The 17,799-nt window shown below is 40.1% G+C and overlaps 2 protein-coding genes across 3 annotated transcripts in view; one reads left to right on the plus strand and one right to left on the minus strand.

Annotated features, from left to right (window-relative positions):
• The window catches only part of FBXL13 (F-box and leucine rich repeat protein 13), a 230,582-nt gene that overhangs the window by 114,425 nt on the left and 98,358 nt on the right, over positions 1-17,799 (plus strand). For both annotated transcript variants that reach the window (XM_019744537.2, XM_074340634.1), the window contains exon 10: positions 15,300-15,352. In XM_019744537.2, the coding sequence (XP_019600096.2) occupies positions 15,300-15,352 (53 nt within the window). The remainder of the gene's footprint in view (positions 1-15,299; positions 15,353-17,799) is intronic.
• The window catches only part of LRRC17 (leucine rich repeat containing 17), a 32,075-nt gene that overhangs the window by 1,639 nt on the left and 12,637 nt on the right, over positions 1-17,799 (minus strand). The window contains exons 2-3 of the mRNA XM_019744538.2: positions 12,228-13,134; positions 3,434-3,589 (exon numbers count right to left, since the gene is read on the minus strand). Of these exons, the coding sequence (XP_019600097.1) occupies positions 3,434-3,589; positions 12,228-12,999 (928 nt within the window). The 5' untranslated portion in view covers positions 13,000-13,134. The remainder of the gene's footprint in view (positions 1-3,433; positions 3,590-12,227; positions 13,135-17,799) is intronic.

A 17,799-nucleotide genomic window follows, 5' to 3' on the forward strand; every position in this document is an offset into this window, starting at 1 on the left:
ATTTCAAACATAAGACATAAGTGCATAAAAAATGAAAAAAAAATGTGTCTGGTGATGATTTGATAGCTCCCTGGGATACCAGTAAACTCTGAAAAATGCCTAGAAAACACTTTTTTTTCCCTTGGTTTTAGGGGAGAGAATTATATTCCTATAGAGCCCCAAACCAGAATAGTTTTAACAATTTGAAAATATCTGGTTGTGTATTGTCACATTATGATACTATTAGCTTTGAATCTGTATGTATTTAGTTTTGCTGGAGAGTGGATAACTAAATATCAAACATGTAACACAAAATAAGACAACAAAAGGCTCCTCCCGCCCCTTTAAGAGTAAAGAAATATAGACCTAGGTTATCCCTGTTTCAGTTAATGTGGACTGACCAGATACCCTAGAATTTATCGGTCAATCCTAATTTCAAATATGTTGTTTCTATTTCAAACATCTCATTGCTGTTTTCAAATGATAGAGCATACAGTGCCCCTATTTTGCATTTGGAAAACATGCTCTCACACCAATACCATCAAACATTTTCATATCATTTGTTCTCTGACAAAACCCATAATTCCCCATAAAAATAATTCTTTCAGGGTGGCCAGATGGCTCAGTTGGTTAGAGTGTAAGCTCTGAACAACAGGGTTGCTGGTTCAATTCCCACACGGGCCAGTGAGCTGTACCCTCCACATCTAGATTGAAGGACAACAATTCGGAGTTGATGGGCCCTGGAGAAACACACTGTTCCCCAATACTCCCTAATAAAATTAATAAAAAAAAGAATTCTTTCAATTTTGGTGCAAAGCAAATAATTGGGGATACAGAGTGGGGGAGAACAGGAGGCTGGGGAGGAGCAAAAGGTGAGCCCTTCTAATGATAGTTCTAAAGATACTGCATTTCCCCCCTATTTGCTAACATTCTGTGGGCCAGTGATCTCAACAATTTACTTTTCTTAAAACAAGTCAGCCCTTCAGATTGAAAGCATGTGTAAACATTCCTAGATTTTATTTTGAAAGCACTATAGTTGTTACTTAAACCATATGTTTCCAGGCACTTTGGAAAAGCTAGTTTTCACTTGTTTCTTAAAGGAGGTGAAACCCCTACTAGGGTGTCTCTTTCCCTTTTCTGCAACAGTATCTGGCATTTTATGAGATTGTTATTCACACTTTTTAAAGATTGGGGGATCTCACTGCATTTGTGTACCTAGCAGGGTAAGTTGTTAAAGTAAACCTACTTTGGCAGTGTTTCATCTCAGAGGCCCCGAAATATTGAAGATCTTTTATTTTAAAACTTCTTTAGGTCATTTTGACTTATTTAAGTGCTGAGATACTTTTTTGTTCCAGAACATATACCAAGAAAAGTGGTTGGCATTTGGTAGGTATTGGATTTCCTGGGACTGAATTGAACAAAGGAGAAAAAGAATACTGCTGCTAACAACACAGTTTACAGTGTGTGTCAGCAAGGAAAACACATGGAGTAAACAAGATTAAAAGGCCCTTAGGCAATCCTAAGGGTGGAAAAGGAATCCTCAATTATGGGAATTTCATAACTGATGAGGGAAAAATGTCACTAGAAGTAAAACAAGCCCATTTTGCACTGTTATCTATCTCTGCATTGTCTTCTCTTATTTTTTCTCTTGTTTTCTTTACATAATGCAGTTCTGTTATAATTAAAACATTGTTACCCCATTATTCACTACTTCAGTAAATTTAACTTAGCCCATATAATAACATTTAGTCTCTTTTGGAGATAGCTCTAAAACTCAGTTGCATGGGTACTTTAGATAGTTGGTTGGTAAGCTAAGGTCAGAAGGAAGTTAGACACTTACTTGCCCAGGGACCTGCCTACGACTGGGCTTGCTTGTCTTGTGGTTCATTGGTTCTCATGGAACCAATGAGAGGGTCCCCACCTCCAGAGGCTTCACCCCGAGCCTGGCTTTGTGGAGACTGATTACCAGTGACTGATGGGCACATTAATGCCGTGATTGCTTCGTTTCTGAGAAGGGTCTTTCTGTAGTATTCTTATTCACTGTGAGATGAAATTTGCTTTCGATCTCACTATTTAAAGATACTCCCAAGTTTATACTATCTGTACAGGCTAAGGCATAAGTGTAGCATATTGCTGTTCCCTGGGGAAATGTGTAAAGTTATGATTTCTTAATACTTCAGAAAGATGTTATTAATATTAAAATATGCCTTTGTAGTTCTAGAACATTCATTTTCAATTTTCACTCCTACAATGTTAAAATCTTAAACGATCTATTAATGATATTAAGTTACTGTTAAGGAAAGCAGAATTGCACTCAAAATGTTTATGACATTAACATTGCATTATTAATGATTATTACTAATAATTTTTATAGGCAGGACTTTTCAAATTGAAGTAGCACTGTGAAGGCACATGTATTATGTATGTTACAAATCTGATAAATATTGCAGGTAATTCTCAGTTCCTGTGGGTGTACTTAACTTACCACTTTCGCTTTTGCCAGAGGCTTTGCTTAGAAAATGGAGAAGAGATTTGAAGGATGGAAAAGAGAACTGATATTGATCTAGGATTAGATAAAATACAACTGGCTCTGGTTTGAGCACATTTTATCTTAATTATGAACTTGGTGCTTAGCAGATTGTTTCAAATTTACTTTAAACAAGTTGTTAAAGTCCTATTTTAAACAACTTGGAACTTAATGAATAGCAAAGAAAATGCCAAGTCTAAATTTCCCTTTAAAAATCACTACATGTTTAAAGTGTGTGCTAGACAAGCTGGGCTGGGTGTGACCTGACCTGGTAGAGCTGTCCAAGGTCAGCAAAGTGAAAACAGATGGACCTTTACCAAACAATCCCTGTCACTCAAGAGCAAAATCATAGCCCAACCCTGAGACAGAAGGAGATGTATAGCCTGCCAAATGTGGCAGCCGCCGTTTTCTCATGTAAAGGTGGGTCCGTGGCCCACACTCCGCCACATACACACACACACAGAAAACAACTAACGAAAACGCCCATGCAGCTTGCATCGACTGACAGTTCTTTCCGGGATCACAAATATTAACAAAAAAGTTAATTTATGTAACTTGGCAGTTATTCTGTAACATTTCCTTGCCATTAAACAATTTAAAGGGCAAAAAATCATGACATGTTTAGCATTTTATTGACCACTAGCCATATTTTTTTTTTATTGAATTTTATAAAACACTCTTATTTGGACCAAATTAAATAACTGTTGCTTACTAATATATATTAGTATATACTTCATAAAGCAACATTTTGGCAAATATTTCTCTGAATGCCAAACAAAGTCTAATTTAAACATCATGTTTAATTTAAATTCAAACTTTTTATTATTTAGTTTCTTTAAAACTAAATTGTATTTACTATAAATGCTGCCATAGAAAAACCCAGAGAACGTCTGTCACCAGTGTACAGAGCTGTTCTGTGGAACTTACCAGGATCTATGAATTCAATGCCATTGCTGCTCAGGTTTAATTTCTTTAGCTCATGAACATCTTCAAACTCCTTGGGTCGGAGTTGGTTGATTTTATTGTTTGACAAGTCAAGTTTAACAATATCTGGAGGGATGTTGTTTGGAACTTTCTTCAACTCTGGAAAAATTAACAATATTCAGGTTATCATGCTGTCCTCTCCCCACCCATTTGCTCTATCACTCTTATACCTGCGTGATTGAAGAGCCAGCTCTTGAAGATAAAGGGGAAAGGGATAGCCAAAGTCAAAGAACATTGGTATGAACAAGCCTTAGCATGTGCTAAATTCCGCCAAAGCCTGGCGAACGCAGTGCATCACACTTAGAGGAGCATCTCCTTGCTGAGCTGTTCAGAGAAACTCCCTAGAGGTGGCTGCAAGAAATCCAGAGGACCTGAGCAGACAGCACAGCTCCACCGTCAGGGGAGGTGGTGGCTTCACTCCTACCTGTCTGTTAAGAGCTCCTTGGGAAGCTTAACAAAAAGAAAGCTAAAACGAAATGAAACAAACCAAATCGTTCTGTGGGTGTCCCCTCCCACCCTCTAGGAGTTTGCACTATTAATTATTGCCTCGTTGATGTATCTTCATTTTATCCCTCTCCTTGGGCTCCTTCTGCCAACAAATAAGCTCAGGTCTCTCCACCCTGAAAAACAAACAAACAAAAAGCTCTTGACCTTGGTGACCCTCAAACTATTATCTTATTTCTCCTTTCCTTGAATGTTAAAATTCAAGAAGGAGTCGTCCTGACTTGTTGCCTCTGCTTCCTCGTCACCCACTTGCTCCCTGAATCCTTGCGATTTAGTTTATACCCCATCATTCCATGACTTCCTGGGCTACAGCAGTAACCAGATTTCCTCGGGAACAGTAATAGGACCACTTGCTGCTGCCATGATTGCTGCTAATAAGAGGAAAAGGCTCTGGAAGAGGAGTCCAAGTTATTCTTCACAGGTTAGCAGTAAATCAAGGCTCATCTAATTTACCATATTTCCCTGAAAATAAGATCAGATCTCATATGTCTTTTGGAGCAAAAATTAATATAAGACCCGGTCTCATTTTAATATAATATTTTTGCCTCAAAAGACGTATTAGAGCTAATGGTCTGTCTAGGTCTTATTTTCGGGGAAACAGGGTATCTCTTATTATTTATGTTTGTCCTTAAATATTGCTTTTAAAAATATGAAGTGTGTTAATTTTTATTCTAACACAATAGTTGCCCTTTCCCTTAATCCTTAGCAAACTATTCTGAAGAGTTTGTATTCCATTTTAAGTAGGGCAAGTAAGGCCTGTGAAGAGAAACAAACCTGTTTCCACAAAATAAAACTACAAGAAACAAATAAAATATCCAGATTCACTGACACTGAGAAATAGCATGACCCAAAGGCTTTCTGAAAAAATAGAAATTCTTTGAACTCAGTACAGTAAAATAAGCCTATGAAAAGTGGTATCCATTTATCCACAATGCCCTTTTTGGTATAGAATAATTGAATTACTGATAATTTCTTCCAAATACCCTCTGTTATCTATGATTTCTTAACCTTCTTCTTTTTTTTTTTTTTTAAGATTTTATTCGGGAAGGGGAACAGGACTTTATTGGGGAAGAGTGTGTACTTCCAGGACTTTTTTCCAAGTCAAGTTGTTGTCCTTTCAATCTTAGTTGTGGAGGGTGCCATTCAGCTTCAAGTTGTTGTCCTTTCAGTATTAGTTGTGGAGAGTGCAGCTCAGCTCTAGGTCCAGTTGCCGTTGCTAGTTGCAGGGGGCGCAGCCCACCATCCCTTGCAGGAGTTGAACCAGCAACCTTGTGGTTGAGAGGACGCGATCCAACCAACTGAGCCATGCAGCAGCTCAGCAGCAGCTCAGCTCAAGGTGCCGTTCAATCTTAGTTGCAGGGGGCGCTGCCCACCATCCCTTACAGGACTCGAGGAATTGAACTGGTAACCTTGTGGTTGAGAGCCCACTGGCCCATGTGGGAATCGAACCGGCAGCCTTTGGAGTTAGGAGCACGGAGCTCCAACCGTCTGAGACACCAGGCCAGCCCACCATATTTACTTTCATAAGGACTCAGGGTTATTTTTTCCCTAAAGCTCAGAAACCATGGTCTTTAATGAGATGGTATTGGTAGTTCTTTTTATATCCTTCTTTTATATCCTTTTTTCTGTTAAATTTGCTTTTTCTTCTTGATGGGATCTTAGTATCTCAGCATCAATGTGCAGGAACTATTCTAGGTGCTCTAACAAGTATTAAGTGACAAAAACCCTATGAGCTAAGTACCATTATTATGCTTATTTTACAGATGAAGAAACTGAGGCACAACTGCCAAGGGTCATACTCCTAGGATTTAATCACAGATGCGCTAGCCCCAGAATTTAGCTTCTAATCACTGTGCTGTGTTGTGTGTTCATGGTACCTTTCTGTTTCGTTTATGCTGTTCCACCTGCTTAGAATCCTCAATCTTGACACATATCAAATGGGGGTGGGGGAGCAACTGGGGTGGAGTCAATATATTGGGATGGCCATAAGACCTTTCTGGCTCTGTATTTTAAATGACATCTCCCTGCTTCCAAGTAGGTAATAATAATTATAATAATCATAATAGTAATACTACCACCATTCCCTGCTTTTTCTCAGTGGTAGTTATCAACAGCAAGCATAGTGTACATTTTACTGATTTTTTTTTTTCATTTTTGCCCTTCTCCTCACCACAGAAGCTTCATGAGACAGGCTTAGAACAATGCCTAAGATATCATAAATAAATAAGTGGTATGTGGTAGACAGCTTTTAAAATGGGACCCAATGATGCCCTCTACTGATATTCACGCCCTCCTACAAACCCTTTCCTTTTGAGTATGGGTGAAATTTGTGACTTGCTTCTAATAATAGAATGCAGCAAATGTGATGGGATGTCGCGTCCATAATTAGGTTACAAGGAATTGTGACTTTCATCTTGCTAGCAGACTCTTTTTTGCTAGCTTTGCTGACACAAGCTGCCATGTTGGAGAGGCTCACATGGCAAGGAATTAAGGGTGGCCTCTGGCCAACAGCCCTGAAGGAATGGAATCCTGCCAACATCCATATAAGCACGGAAGAGAATCTTTTTCCAATTGAACCTTCAGATGAGATCACAGCCCTCAGCCCTGATTAACACCTTGATTGCAGCCTTCTGAGAGATCCTGAAGCAGAGGGCCCAGCTAAGCCATGTCTGGTTTCCTGACCCACAAATCTGTGAGGTAAAAAGTGTGCTGTTTTAAAGCATTAAGTTTTGGGGTAGTTTGTTAGGCAGCAATAGATAATCCATGGTAAATAACAGGAGCTCATTAAATGTTTCTTAAGTTTAATGATTCAGGAATATTGAGGCCTCTTGTAATAAAAGTGCTTGAAAATTTGGGTGATTTTATTTCTGTCCTCTGATAAGACATTGTTCTGTTTGACTTAGAGTTGTGTCTGACAACATAGTGAAAGGTGAAAGTTTTTAGGACTTGAACTCATTATAATGTTGCAACAGTGAGGTAATCCTTCCTTTAGAATCAAGACCCTAATGGGAGAGCTATAGTCTTTCCTGGATACTACACGTAAACAAGGAGGTGGAGATTCTAGTGATAATTGAAAACCACAGAGACAATCGAGGACAGACAAAAGAAATACTTTCTTGACGTTTAGCATTTGGACTAATTGTTGACAATCGCTATGGCATCTTTTTAGAAGGCTTTAAAAAGCAGAATACAAGGCCCAGCCTAGTGGCTCAGGGCTTGGAGCTCTGTGCTCCTAACGCCAAAGGCTGCCGGTTTGATTCCCACATGGGCCAGTGGGCTCTCAACCACAAGGTTGCCTGTTCAACTCCTGCAAGGGATGGTGGGCTGTGCCCCCTGCAACTAACAACGGCAACTGGACCTGGAGCTGAGCTGTGCCCTCCACAACTAAGACTGAAATGACAACAACTTGATTTGGAAAAAGTCCTGAAAATACATACTGTTCCCCAATAACGTCCTGTTCCCTTTCCCCAGTAAAATCTAAAAAAAAGCAGAATACAGTTTTATTTTCTTTCAAAAGACCCAGGATCCCACCACTTCTCACTTCCTCCATGCTACCACATTGCTCCAAGCCACTATCACCTCTTGGGTTATCCCAATAGTGTCCTAAACCTATGTGATCCTGTTAAAACCTAAGTCAGATCATGTCATTTTCCCATATGACTTCCCATCTTTCAGGTGGCAGAATCCTTCAATCACTTCCCATTTCACTATGAATAAAAGCCCAAGTCCTCACCAAGGCCCTGTAAAGCCATAACGGGCTTACTTAGGTCTTCCGTGTCACCAGAGTCAGCAGCTCCTAGATTCTGGAAAGCAGCCTGTTTATCAGGACTCGCTTACTGAGCCCACATCTGCTGCGCTGGATATGATACCTCCCAAGCAACCACTGCAGGACAAGCCAGAGTGGGTTAACCACAAATAAATGGGTAGAAAAATCTGTGTATGAGAACACCCTGAAACTCAGTGTATGCAAAGTGGCAGACCCATGGATGCTGGGAAAGGAACATAAATTGCAGAACGAATGTTGGCGTTGTGAGCAGCAGCCCTGGGTAAAAATAGGATCCACAAGTAATACCAGGAAATGCAAACTGAAGCCCTTACTAGTGTGGCTGAGAAAAACATGCAAAAATCTGATTTCTTATATTGATGAGTAAAAACAGTTCTTTAATTCTTTTACCTTAAACTTGAATGAGAATTGCAAATATTGATGTAAAGTATGCTTATTTTTGATAAAGATTATATAAATACAAATTTCCCCAGGTCAGAAGTCAAATTTGGTCAATGTTCCCTTTCTAGATCAGGCACCACATGATTTGCTGCTACCCAAAATTCTTGGTAAACCCTCAACAAATACCGTATTTGCTTGATTATCACCCCTGACAAGGCTTCCCCTCTCCCAAGCAAACATTGCTGATTTTGAGGAGGAAAATATGAAATTTTCTCCATGTAATTTCACCATGTAGTAAGCTCTCTTCGTTGTCAGCAATGTCACTTCTACTCTGAAGGCTTGGTAGCAGTAGGTGAAGAGACGTAAATTGGGTGTTTATTGCAAATAAAACATTCTTAATTACTGTTCAAACCAGTGGTGAAATTAACTTCAGAGGCAGCTGGGAGCAATTTATGGGCATCATTTTCCCCAGCCTTAATCTTAGAGGTAAAATGAATCCTTAAAAATGGTAAATTATTCTGGTAATTGTGAAGTTAAGAAGCAGTTTTGAATCTCCTATGTTCATGTGTTTTTGGCAATCCGTTTACCTCAATATGGCATAAACATGCCTTTCAACTAATCTCTCATTTATTCCCTTTGAAAGACAGTTTGGTTGGCAAAGGGCCTGTCTCCCAGTGAATAAAGCTATTATTTTTCTTGCTGTCAGATGTTCAAGGCAAAAATAGTGATTTTTTTGAGGTCTATGTGGTCACATTGGCACATGTTAGGTACCCTACACACACCATCTGACTCATCACCCGTCAACTGGGAAAGGCACAGCTCCTGAGTTGGGGCAATCTGCATTTGGGTTCTCTGTGTGTGATTGTGTGCATGGTGTACTGTACAGAGCCTAAGAGGAGGGTTCAACAATGGGAGGAAGCACCTAGAAAGCTTTTATAAATTCTTCTTGGTAAATAGATGTACCCAGAATCTTGAAGGAAGAGATGACATTGCATGCTGGTCAATAGCTTGAGAACTGCTTGGCGACTGCTGTGTGACCTTAGAAGGGCAACTTAACTTCTCTACACCTCAGTTTCCTCATTTACACAATGAGGATAATAATAGTACTTCTTTTGAGGTTGTGAGGAGTAAATGAAATCACGCAGGAATCTGGGCACGCCGAGCATTTAGATGACAGCTCCAGTTCCACTCCTAATGGCATGTTTCAGGCTTCTTTAGAGCCTACGGTACGTAGTGTCTAACGTGGAGCACAATCAAAATGTGTTACTACATTCCGGCAGGGAGCTAGAGATGAACATTTCAGAACATTTATTCTTAGCATTGGACATTTATTATCTATTTATAGAATGGGCTAAGGAAAATTACAGTGGATTATATTCACATTGTCATATTTGAGTTCTAGACATGATTTTTAACTTCCATGTATTTTTATTTTAAAAGGTTGCTTAAATTAGTGCTTTGCAAGAGCAAAGAAAGCAGCTCAATTATTATCATCAATCTGAAGCACATGGCCCCATGCCAGGCAGCTCCAAAGGGAATTTACTAGATAAGACCTTTGCCTTTAAACTTAAAGGAGTCAACAATATTCCCCAAAATGAAAATAAATAATAGAATCAGTAGATTTATATCAACTATAGTGAAAGCCATTTATATTGATTATATTAAAAGACAAAAATACACTTCCTTTTATCTAAATTTTATCTACATTTTTTTTTTAAATTTTATCTACATTTTTTAATCTAGAAAATATAACCTCTGGTTTATGTAGTCAACAACGTGTGGAACAACGTGAGTTGTCTTTTAGTGTATGGCCCTATATTATATATACTAACTGCATATGTCATGAAACTTTATATTGTTTTCCAGTAAATAATAGGTGTATTTTTAAAGCAGGGGGAATAAATTTATGAGGCATATCTGGAAGGTTGTGTTTAGACAACAACAAGTTGAGGAAAGAAAGCAATAAAAAATATATGTGTATTTTTATAGGTTGACTTTTGCCAAGAGAAAAAGAGACAAAAATATCATGAGAAAAAAGACAAAGGTAGATATAGGCTCATGAGGGAAGGAATGGCCCAAGAGTAGAAAAGCAGTAAAAGAGAAATTTCCTAACACCTATCTCTTCCTAAATGACAGTGTAGTCCGGCTGTGGAAGTCTTTTAACTTTGTGTCGATGGCACTTTTTTCTCAGATAATTAATGAACTTAGCTGTACCTCCTTTCTCTTTATCAAGTAGGCACCAAGTGCACATTAATTTTAGCTTGAGGGTAGAACCTCAGCAATATCAAATAATTTTTCTAACCCAAACCTAGGATTAGTAGCTTTGCATTAGGTTTTAAAGTATATAATTCAAGATTTTAAGCATCACCAAGGAAATCCTAGTCAAACATGCTCTCCGGCATGAAGCACTAAGTCCTCACCGTAACCGTGTCAGGGAAATCCCCCATCAGGCTACAGAGGAACTACATTTACTGACTTTTCTGAAATTCTTTGATGCTCCCAATGTTGAGGCTTCTGCCTGTTTGAACATAATGAGATTAATTCTGGAAGACAGCAGCAGACTCAGGTAGACCGAGGTCTCTGACCAGGTGGACCCAGTCTTAGCTTTGCTATTTACCTGTGGGACCATGGCCCAGGGACTGAGCCTCCTTGAGGCTCATTTTCCTCAACTGTAAATGGCGATACTTCCACCTTCCTGGAAATTGTGCATCTCCCGGGTTACAAGGCTCTAATTGCTCTACTATGGTTTCAAATTATATACCATTCACATGGTGTCATAGTATGCAAACCTTTCCATGCCACCATGGCTGTGGTGTGATCTAACCATGTGCCACTTTCCAGAGTCAGACAGAGGGAGCAAGTTCTGAGCTTTACTTTACTGAGAAATGAACATACTTACTCCCGGTTCAGGTTGCCTGTGTCTTCAACATCTGCAAATCCCTGCCTATGGCTTCCTTGAGAGGAGCCAGAGTATGTTCCTCTTAACCTTCCCTTTCTGTTCTTAAAGAAACAAAACAAAGCAAAAGCTCCCCAAGTAAGTGGAAGGATTGACACCATGCTCTATAAGACCCTCACTCAATGACATCTGTCTTTAGTTTAATATTACAGATAAGTTATTAATCCATGCCAGAAATGAAACAGACACTGTCACATGGCTTGTTATCTCAGGGTAGGGTAGCAGTTCCCAGACCACCTTTTGGGACCGTCTTCACGAACATGTCAAGAGGATTACGACAATCTCCCTCTGTTTTCTTATTTCATGAATATATCCTGTAGGTGCAAATTCCTGCACAATACTAGCCCAAGGCTGTGTGGAATATATTAGGTTGGTGCAAAAGTAATTGCAGTTTTTACAATTTTTAACCTTGTAAACCGCAATTACTTTTGCACCAACCTAATAACTCCCAGCAATGATTTTAAGGAAGTAGGCAATATTCTGGAAAAGTCTCATAGTCTTAGATTAAATACTTTGAACTTTGGTGGTGTTTTTTTTCCAATATGTTTATGTTTTGTTTTGAGGAATTTGCTTTGAGTAAATTAAGATACAGGATGTTAGCAAGCGTGTATTAAAACCTTGAGACTGAATGATAAGAACTACGATACATCATCACTACAGCCCGCCTGGCCTCTGACAGTGCAGTGCCCTCGTCTGTCCTGTCCTGCACCTGGGTTTCCCTGAGGTTATCATTGCCTGCAGATGGACTCGGTGTAAAGCAGGTTATATAGACAGCATTTGCTCTTTTTTCCATTCCCATTGGTTCACCTACATAAATTAAATTACATTAGATTGAAGATAAAAGGAATTCCTGATAGCCACAGCTTGCACTGAGCGATGAAGAGTAAGATCCAAATGGCTGTCCTTCCTACCCTCCTCCAGTGTTCCCTAAGTCACCAACCATCTTCAGTGTAGACTCCTTAAAAGGTTCAAGTAAATTCCATTGTGATTGGAGAAAGATTTCCGGTGGAAGTCACACCAGAAATTCCAAGGCATAGTGGGGTGCAGTGAGGGTTATAAGACTCAAACAGCATTTTAAATTATCCATGAAAATGAAAAAGAAACTTACAAACCTTTTTTTTTGCAGTCCAGTGTTTGTATGGGAAACACGTAAATGTGGCAAAGAGAAGAGTCCGCTTCAGGCTTGATGACTGGGGGTCTCCCTGACACTTGGGGTTTGGGCTCCAACTGTTCCTTTTCTTCTTCATTACATAACTCTTCAGATCTTATCTGCCGCAGTTTTTTATTTTTTAGTTCTCGTGGGCTTTCACACTTGGCATAGTTCCCCAAATTTCGGTTCTTTGGAATCTGCAACATTGAAATAAGCGTTTCCATGTCACAGGTGCAGTGCCAGGGGTTGTCATACAGGCGCAGGTAGCTCAGGAGAGGTGTATAAATGAACACCTCCTCGGTCAAGGCTTTGATCTGGTTGTGCTGCAGTAAGAGAGTGGTAAGCTTATTTAAACCAAAGAAAGCCTCGCTCTCGATTTTGGAGATCTCGTTCTGTTGCAGATCCAAGCTTTTCAGCTTTTTGAACTTGGAAAACACGTTGTTCTTCAACACGCGGATCTTGTTTCTCGCTAACAGCATGTGCAGCAAATCCTGAGGCCAGTCAGGGAGCACATAAACTAGTTTTCTTTCTTGGCAATCCAAGTACTTTTCGTGGAGATACGTGTACACTTCGCAGGGGAGGCCTGGTGCGTAGCGTTTGACGGGGTGGGCACTTCTGCGGCCGGCACCCACCCGGCCAGGACGCGCTCGGTGTCTCACACCCCCGGGGCTTGCCCTGCGGAGCTCAGCGGCTTTACAGATAACGAGCAGGATGACGAGGGTAACCACGCGCATCCTGACATCCAGCTGGCCCAGTTACTTAGTGTGACAGATGGAACAATGGACACACTCCTTTGAAATCCAAGTCTGGGTAATCTTAATTAATGCAGATCAGGAGCAATGAGATCCAGATGCGGGATGGTGGAGTCCCTAGGTTGCAAAGAAAAAAATGGTGTCGTTAAGGACCATTGCCAGCACTGTTATTAACAGATAATGGCAGCTTTTTTTTTTTCTTTTAAGCAAAGGTATTCCAGTTAATGAAGGCACATACAGAATACTGGTGTATAAGGCTCTACACCATCCTCCTTGCCTTGTTTAGTGGCTAAATGTTTGGGCCCTGAGTTTGAATCAAGGCTCTCCTACTTGCTGAACTGTGCGACCTCAGGCTAATTGTTTAACCTCACCTTCTGCATCTGTAAAATGGGGCTGAGGATGCCTGAGTATTGTTGAGAGGATGAAATGGGCCCAAGCCGCTGAGACGCTTCTCAGTGCCTGGTCCAAGGCAAGTACTCCACAGTGGCAGGGCTTAGCATTATGGAAACGGAAATGTGTAGTTTGTCATCACATTGGATTCAAGAAATGAAAGGGATCCTCCTTACAGCCTTTAGGTGTGCAAATAAGAGTAGGACCCCAATGGCCGGGTTCCTGGGCTTATTTTTTTCTTTCCTGTCTCCCAATCACCCGTCTTGTTGAATGTGGGCTCCAGAAATGCTTACGTTACTGCAACTGTCCTTGTTATCTCCTGCACAGATTAGCTACGAGGTCCCCTCAGTGAAGCCTTCTCTGACTGTTCTATTTGAAGACACACCCCTTCCCATTCCCTGGCAGCTCTCCACCGTCTTTCTTGTTTTATTTTTCTCCAGAGCATTTATCACCAGCTGTCAAAGTAGATATTTAACTTCTTTTGCTTATTTTCAGTTTCCCCAGCTAGGATGTAAACTCCACAAAGGCTGAGGTTTTTCTCTATTTTGTACACTGCTGTATTTCTGGCACCTGTAGGGTTTCTAGCACATAGCAGATTCTTGATAAATACTTGTGGAATGCATGGATTACTCTCAAGTAACTATTCTATAAAAATATTAATCTCATAAACTTAGTTATTATATTTTTGAGGAAATGTATTTTTCCCTTGACAGATATTATTGATGACTTCCAAGAGCTGCACATTTTAAATATTTTTTTTCATTTTTTAATCCTGAAAGTGGTTTTGGTTTGCATTTGTTACTTAGGACATAGTCCATTGGATTGATAATTAATAACATTTCTATTGTTATTACTGTGGGGCTATGTGGTGATGAGTGGGAGATGTGTTTTCCTTTTCATTGTAGTAGCCGTGTGAATGCCAGATCACCCCCTAGCCTGGAGCATTGCTGCTTGGTGGGGTCTCCACCTAGAATGCGTCTCTCTGCTTTGCCTCCAACATTCCTCCTATCCTCTGGTTAGTGTCCCCTCTCCTAACTCCCCTCTCCTGTCTCAGATCTGGGGCTTTACTTTCTGTCAGTCTAGACCAAGAGTGCTGACTGTGTATCACTTTGCTGTCTAGCTCTTTGTGTACATGTCTTCCTTGCAGGATCGTAAGCTGCACAGCTGCCTCTGGTCCCAGAGCTATCCAGGCACTTGGCCTTTCTGACCCTCCACTCCTCTATCTGCAATTCATTAAAATTGCATGTAAATCCAACCTGAAAAAATCAAATATTCTGTTAAATATTATGCTTGCTGAATTATGTATGATATACATGCTAACGTATTTGGGGAAGTATGCAGATGTCTGCAACTTACTTTAAAGTGCATAAAATAAGATGGATCGAGGGGTAGAGAGATGCATGTACAAGTGGGTATTTGATAAAGCAAATACAGTAAAATATGAAGTGTGGAATCTAGGTGGTAGGCATATTCATTGTGCAGTCCTTTAATTCTCTCAACTTTTTTGTACGTTTGAAAATTTTCATAATAAAATGCTAAAAGGAAACAGAAAAATATGAACAAAAAGTCATGCCACAGCAAAGCAGGTTGGTTTTCTTCAAGTGCTTTGAATCTAAAAGCTCTAAAACATACTTTTTCCCAAAGCAGAATTTTTCTATTTTCCTCTTCCTTCTGTAATCCTCAAACAATAATAAACATGTGTGTACATTTTAACTTTAAAGCCAAAAGAAATTACTTTTCTGGGAAAAGAAACCATATACTTAGAATAAATTACTTGCCAAGGTTTTTGTTTGTTTTCTAATGAATACATCACATTGAATGTAGGATGGAAAAACTTTAAGTTTAAACATTTGTAGTATGTTGTATAGTGACGTGTCACTTGTTTGATTTAGGTCTCTGTAAAAATTTGCAAGAGCTGAATGTCTCTGACTGTCCAACACTCACAGTGAGTATAAGAAGCTTATTTTACTGTTGTTTACATAGATTTGAACGTGCTGTGTTGGAGTGTTAATACACAGAGGTTTTGCCAAAATATATGCCTGTGTGCTCATTTAAGATTAAATATGGAAAAAAGTGAACTATGTTAAACATTGGCAAGAAATTTTATCCCATTTGTATAACACTATTATTAATCCTGCTGGAGTCTCTGGAAAGTGAAAACTATTCAAAAATTACACAAACATGAACTATATTTATATTTAAGGCCATGTGTGTATAAGACAGAAAAACTGGGCCTCAGCAGAAACAATAGGCTCATTTTCGTGGTCTTCACAGTGGCCGTGCCAAAGAAGATGGAAATACACATGTGACCCTAGCCAACTCCTTCCTGGTCCCTGTCTCCAGGCTTTCTTCTACCCCCACTGTGTCTCCCACCCTGTGAGCACATTAATACTCTGTCTAAAAGGCACATCTGACCATTTCACTCCCACCTTCCAACAGTTACACCCAGTCATCGTCTGCACTAGTGGCTCAAGTCAAAGCTCTTGAACGTTACTGTATCTTGGAGACCCTCGGTGGTCTTGCACCGGCCTCCCTTATCTAGCCTCATCTTGCTCCAAATCCTGCAAACACATTAAGTTTCAGCAACCAGCAGCTGCTCTGCCTTTGTTGTTGCATTCGCCCAGCTGCCCCTTGCTGTTTCACCTCCGTGCACAGAGGCTATGCTCTTTGTTGGGAATACTCTTCCCCTGAGACCTCAGGTGCTCTTCCCTCTTTGGCAGATTTTAAGGCTGACTTTAGGCACCACCTGCTTTACCAAGACATCCTGACTCCCAGGCTGGTTTGCTCTTGCTCCTCCGGGTTCCTGTCACAAGTAGCCCTCATTACATGGTTCTACTTCCTCCACTAGCGTAGGAGGCCCAAAGTGCAGGAGATGTGTCTCAATGTGGGGGTAGGCATAGCACACAGCACAAACCTTGCATAGTAAGTACTCTGTAATGTTTGTTTGTTTAATTAATGAAACTATATGGAGATATCTAGTAGGTAATGGACAACACTGGCTAGAACTTGAGATTCCATCTTGGGCCGACATCTACACATAAGTCATAATTAACATTCCAAAAGTAAATAAGATCAACCTAAAGAGAGAGAGAAGGTGTAAGAAGAGAAGAGGACCCAGGATTGAACCTTGGGGAACGCTGACTTCCAGGAGCAGGCAGAGGAGAAGAAACAGCAAAGGCTCTTACGGAGGAACAGTAAGAGAAGGAGGTTGAAAAGAGGGAGAGGGAGAGAGAGAGAGAGAGAGAGAGAGAGAGAGAGAGAGAGAGAGAGAGAGAGAGAGAGAGAGATCACAAAAGGCCAGAGAATGAAGAGTTTCAGAAGGAAGTGACCAAAGCGAGCAGCTAAGAAAAGGACTGAGCAGTGCCACCTGGATTTGAGAAGCAGAAGGGGACTGCTGGCTTTTGCTAAAACAATTTCAGTGGGATCTTGGGGCAGAAATGTAATCGCAGTGAACTGCGAAGTGGACATGAGGTGAGAAAATGAGGCATTAGGTATAAGGGTATCTTTCCAGAAAAGTGGTTAAGAGAGTAGCAGAAAGAAAATAGAGGCAGGGAAATCTGTTGTAGGTTTACAGAGGCTGGTGGAGACCCACTTGAGCAGCTCATGGAGCAAGTCCCTGAGGAGACAGGAGGCAGTGCAATGAAGGGCCCGACGGTGTCATGCCATCATTAAGCCCCCGCTCCGGGAGGACGGCCACACCGCTCGGCCAAGGTGAAAAGATTTCATGGATTGGCGGCTCCTTGCTGTATCATCATTTCAGTTCTTTCTTTCAAATTTCTGTTTATTTCATTCTTTTTGTGGACATTTATTGTACCTCTTATGTTAATGATATATTTATCTTTATATATAAAGATATATAGGGAATTTATATGTTATAAAATATAGGTATTCTAGGGATTTAAAAATGAATCAATTTCCGTTCTTGCCCCCAGAGAACTTCAGTTCTCCACTTGAATAAAAGATCATATTCTGTAAAGTTGGCTTTCTAATACAGTGCCATCTGCATTAAATTTGTGAACATCAAAATCTGTTCTAATTAAGGAGTGTAATAATATACAGGGCTGATAATTTTATCCAGCTACATTTTACTATTGTTTTTCCCTTTGAGACGTAGACTGGGAGACAAGTTTACGTTTAAGGAGTTGAGTAACATTTACTCAAAAGCTTTGACTTCTAAGGAGCTTGCCTTATGAATGTATTACATTGAGAAAGACTTGACTGCATTGTGGACAAATTCACAAACCATTCTACAATGTTGATAATCAAATGTTTACACATTTATGTGCTCTAACATTTGGGGATTGAACCTTGAGTTATTTTAAACTCCGAGAATAAGATTCATTTGAATTTTCTCTAGACAGGGAAATGCAGAGAATGGTTTGCTTCCCCATG

The sequence above is a fragment of the Rhinolophus sinicus genome, linkage group LG09, assembly GCF_036562045.2.
Source record: "Rhinolophus sinicus isolate RSC01 linkage group LG09, ASM3656204v1, whole genome shotgun sequence".
Classification (NCBI taxonomy): domain Eukaryota; kingdom Metazoa; phylum Chordata; class Mammalia; order Chiroptera; family Rhinolophidae; genus Rhinolophus; species Rhinolophus sinicus.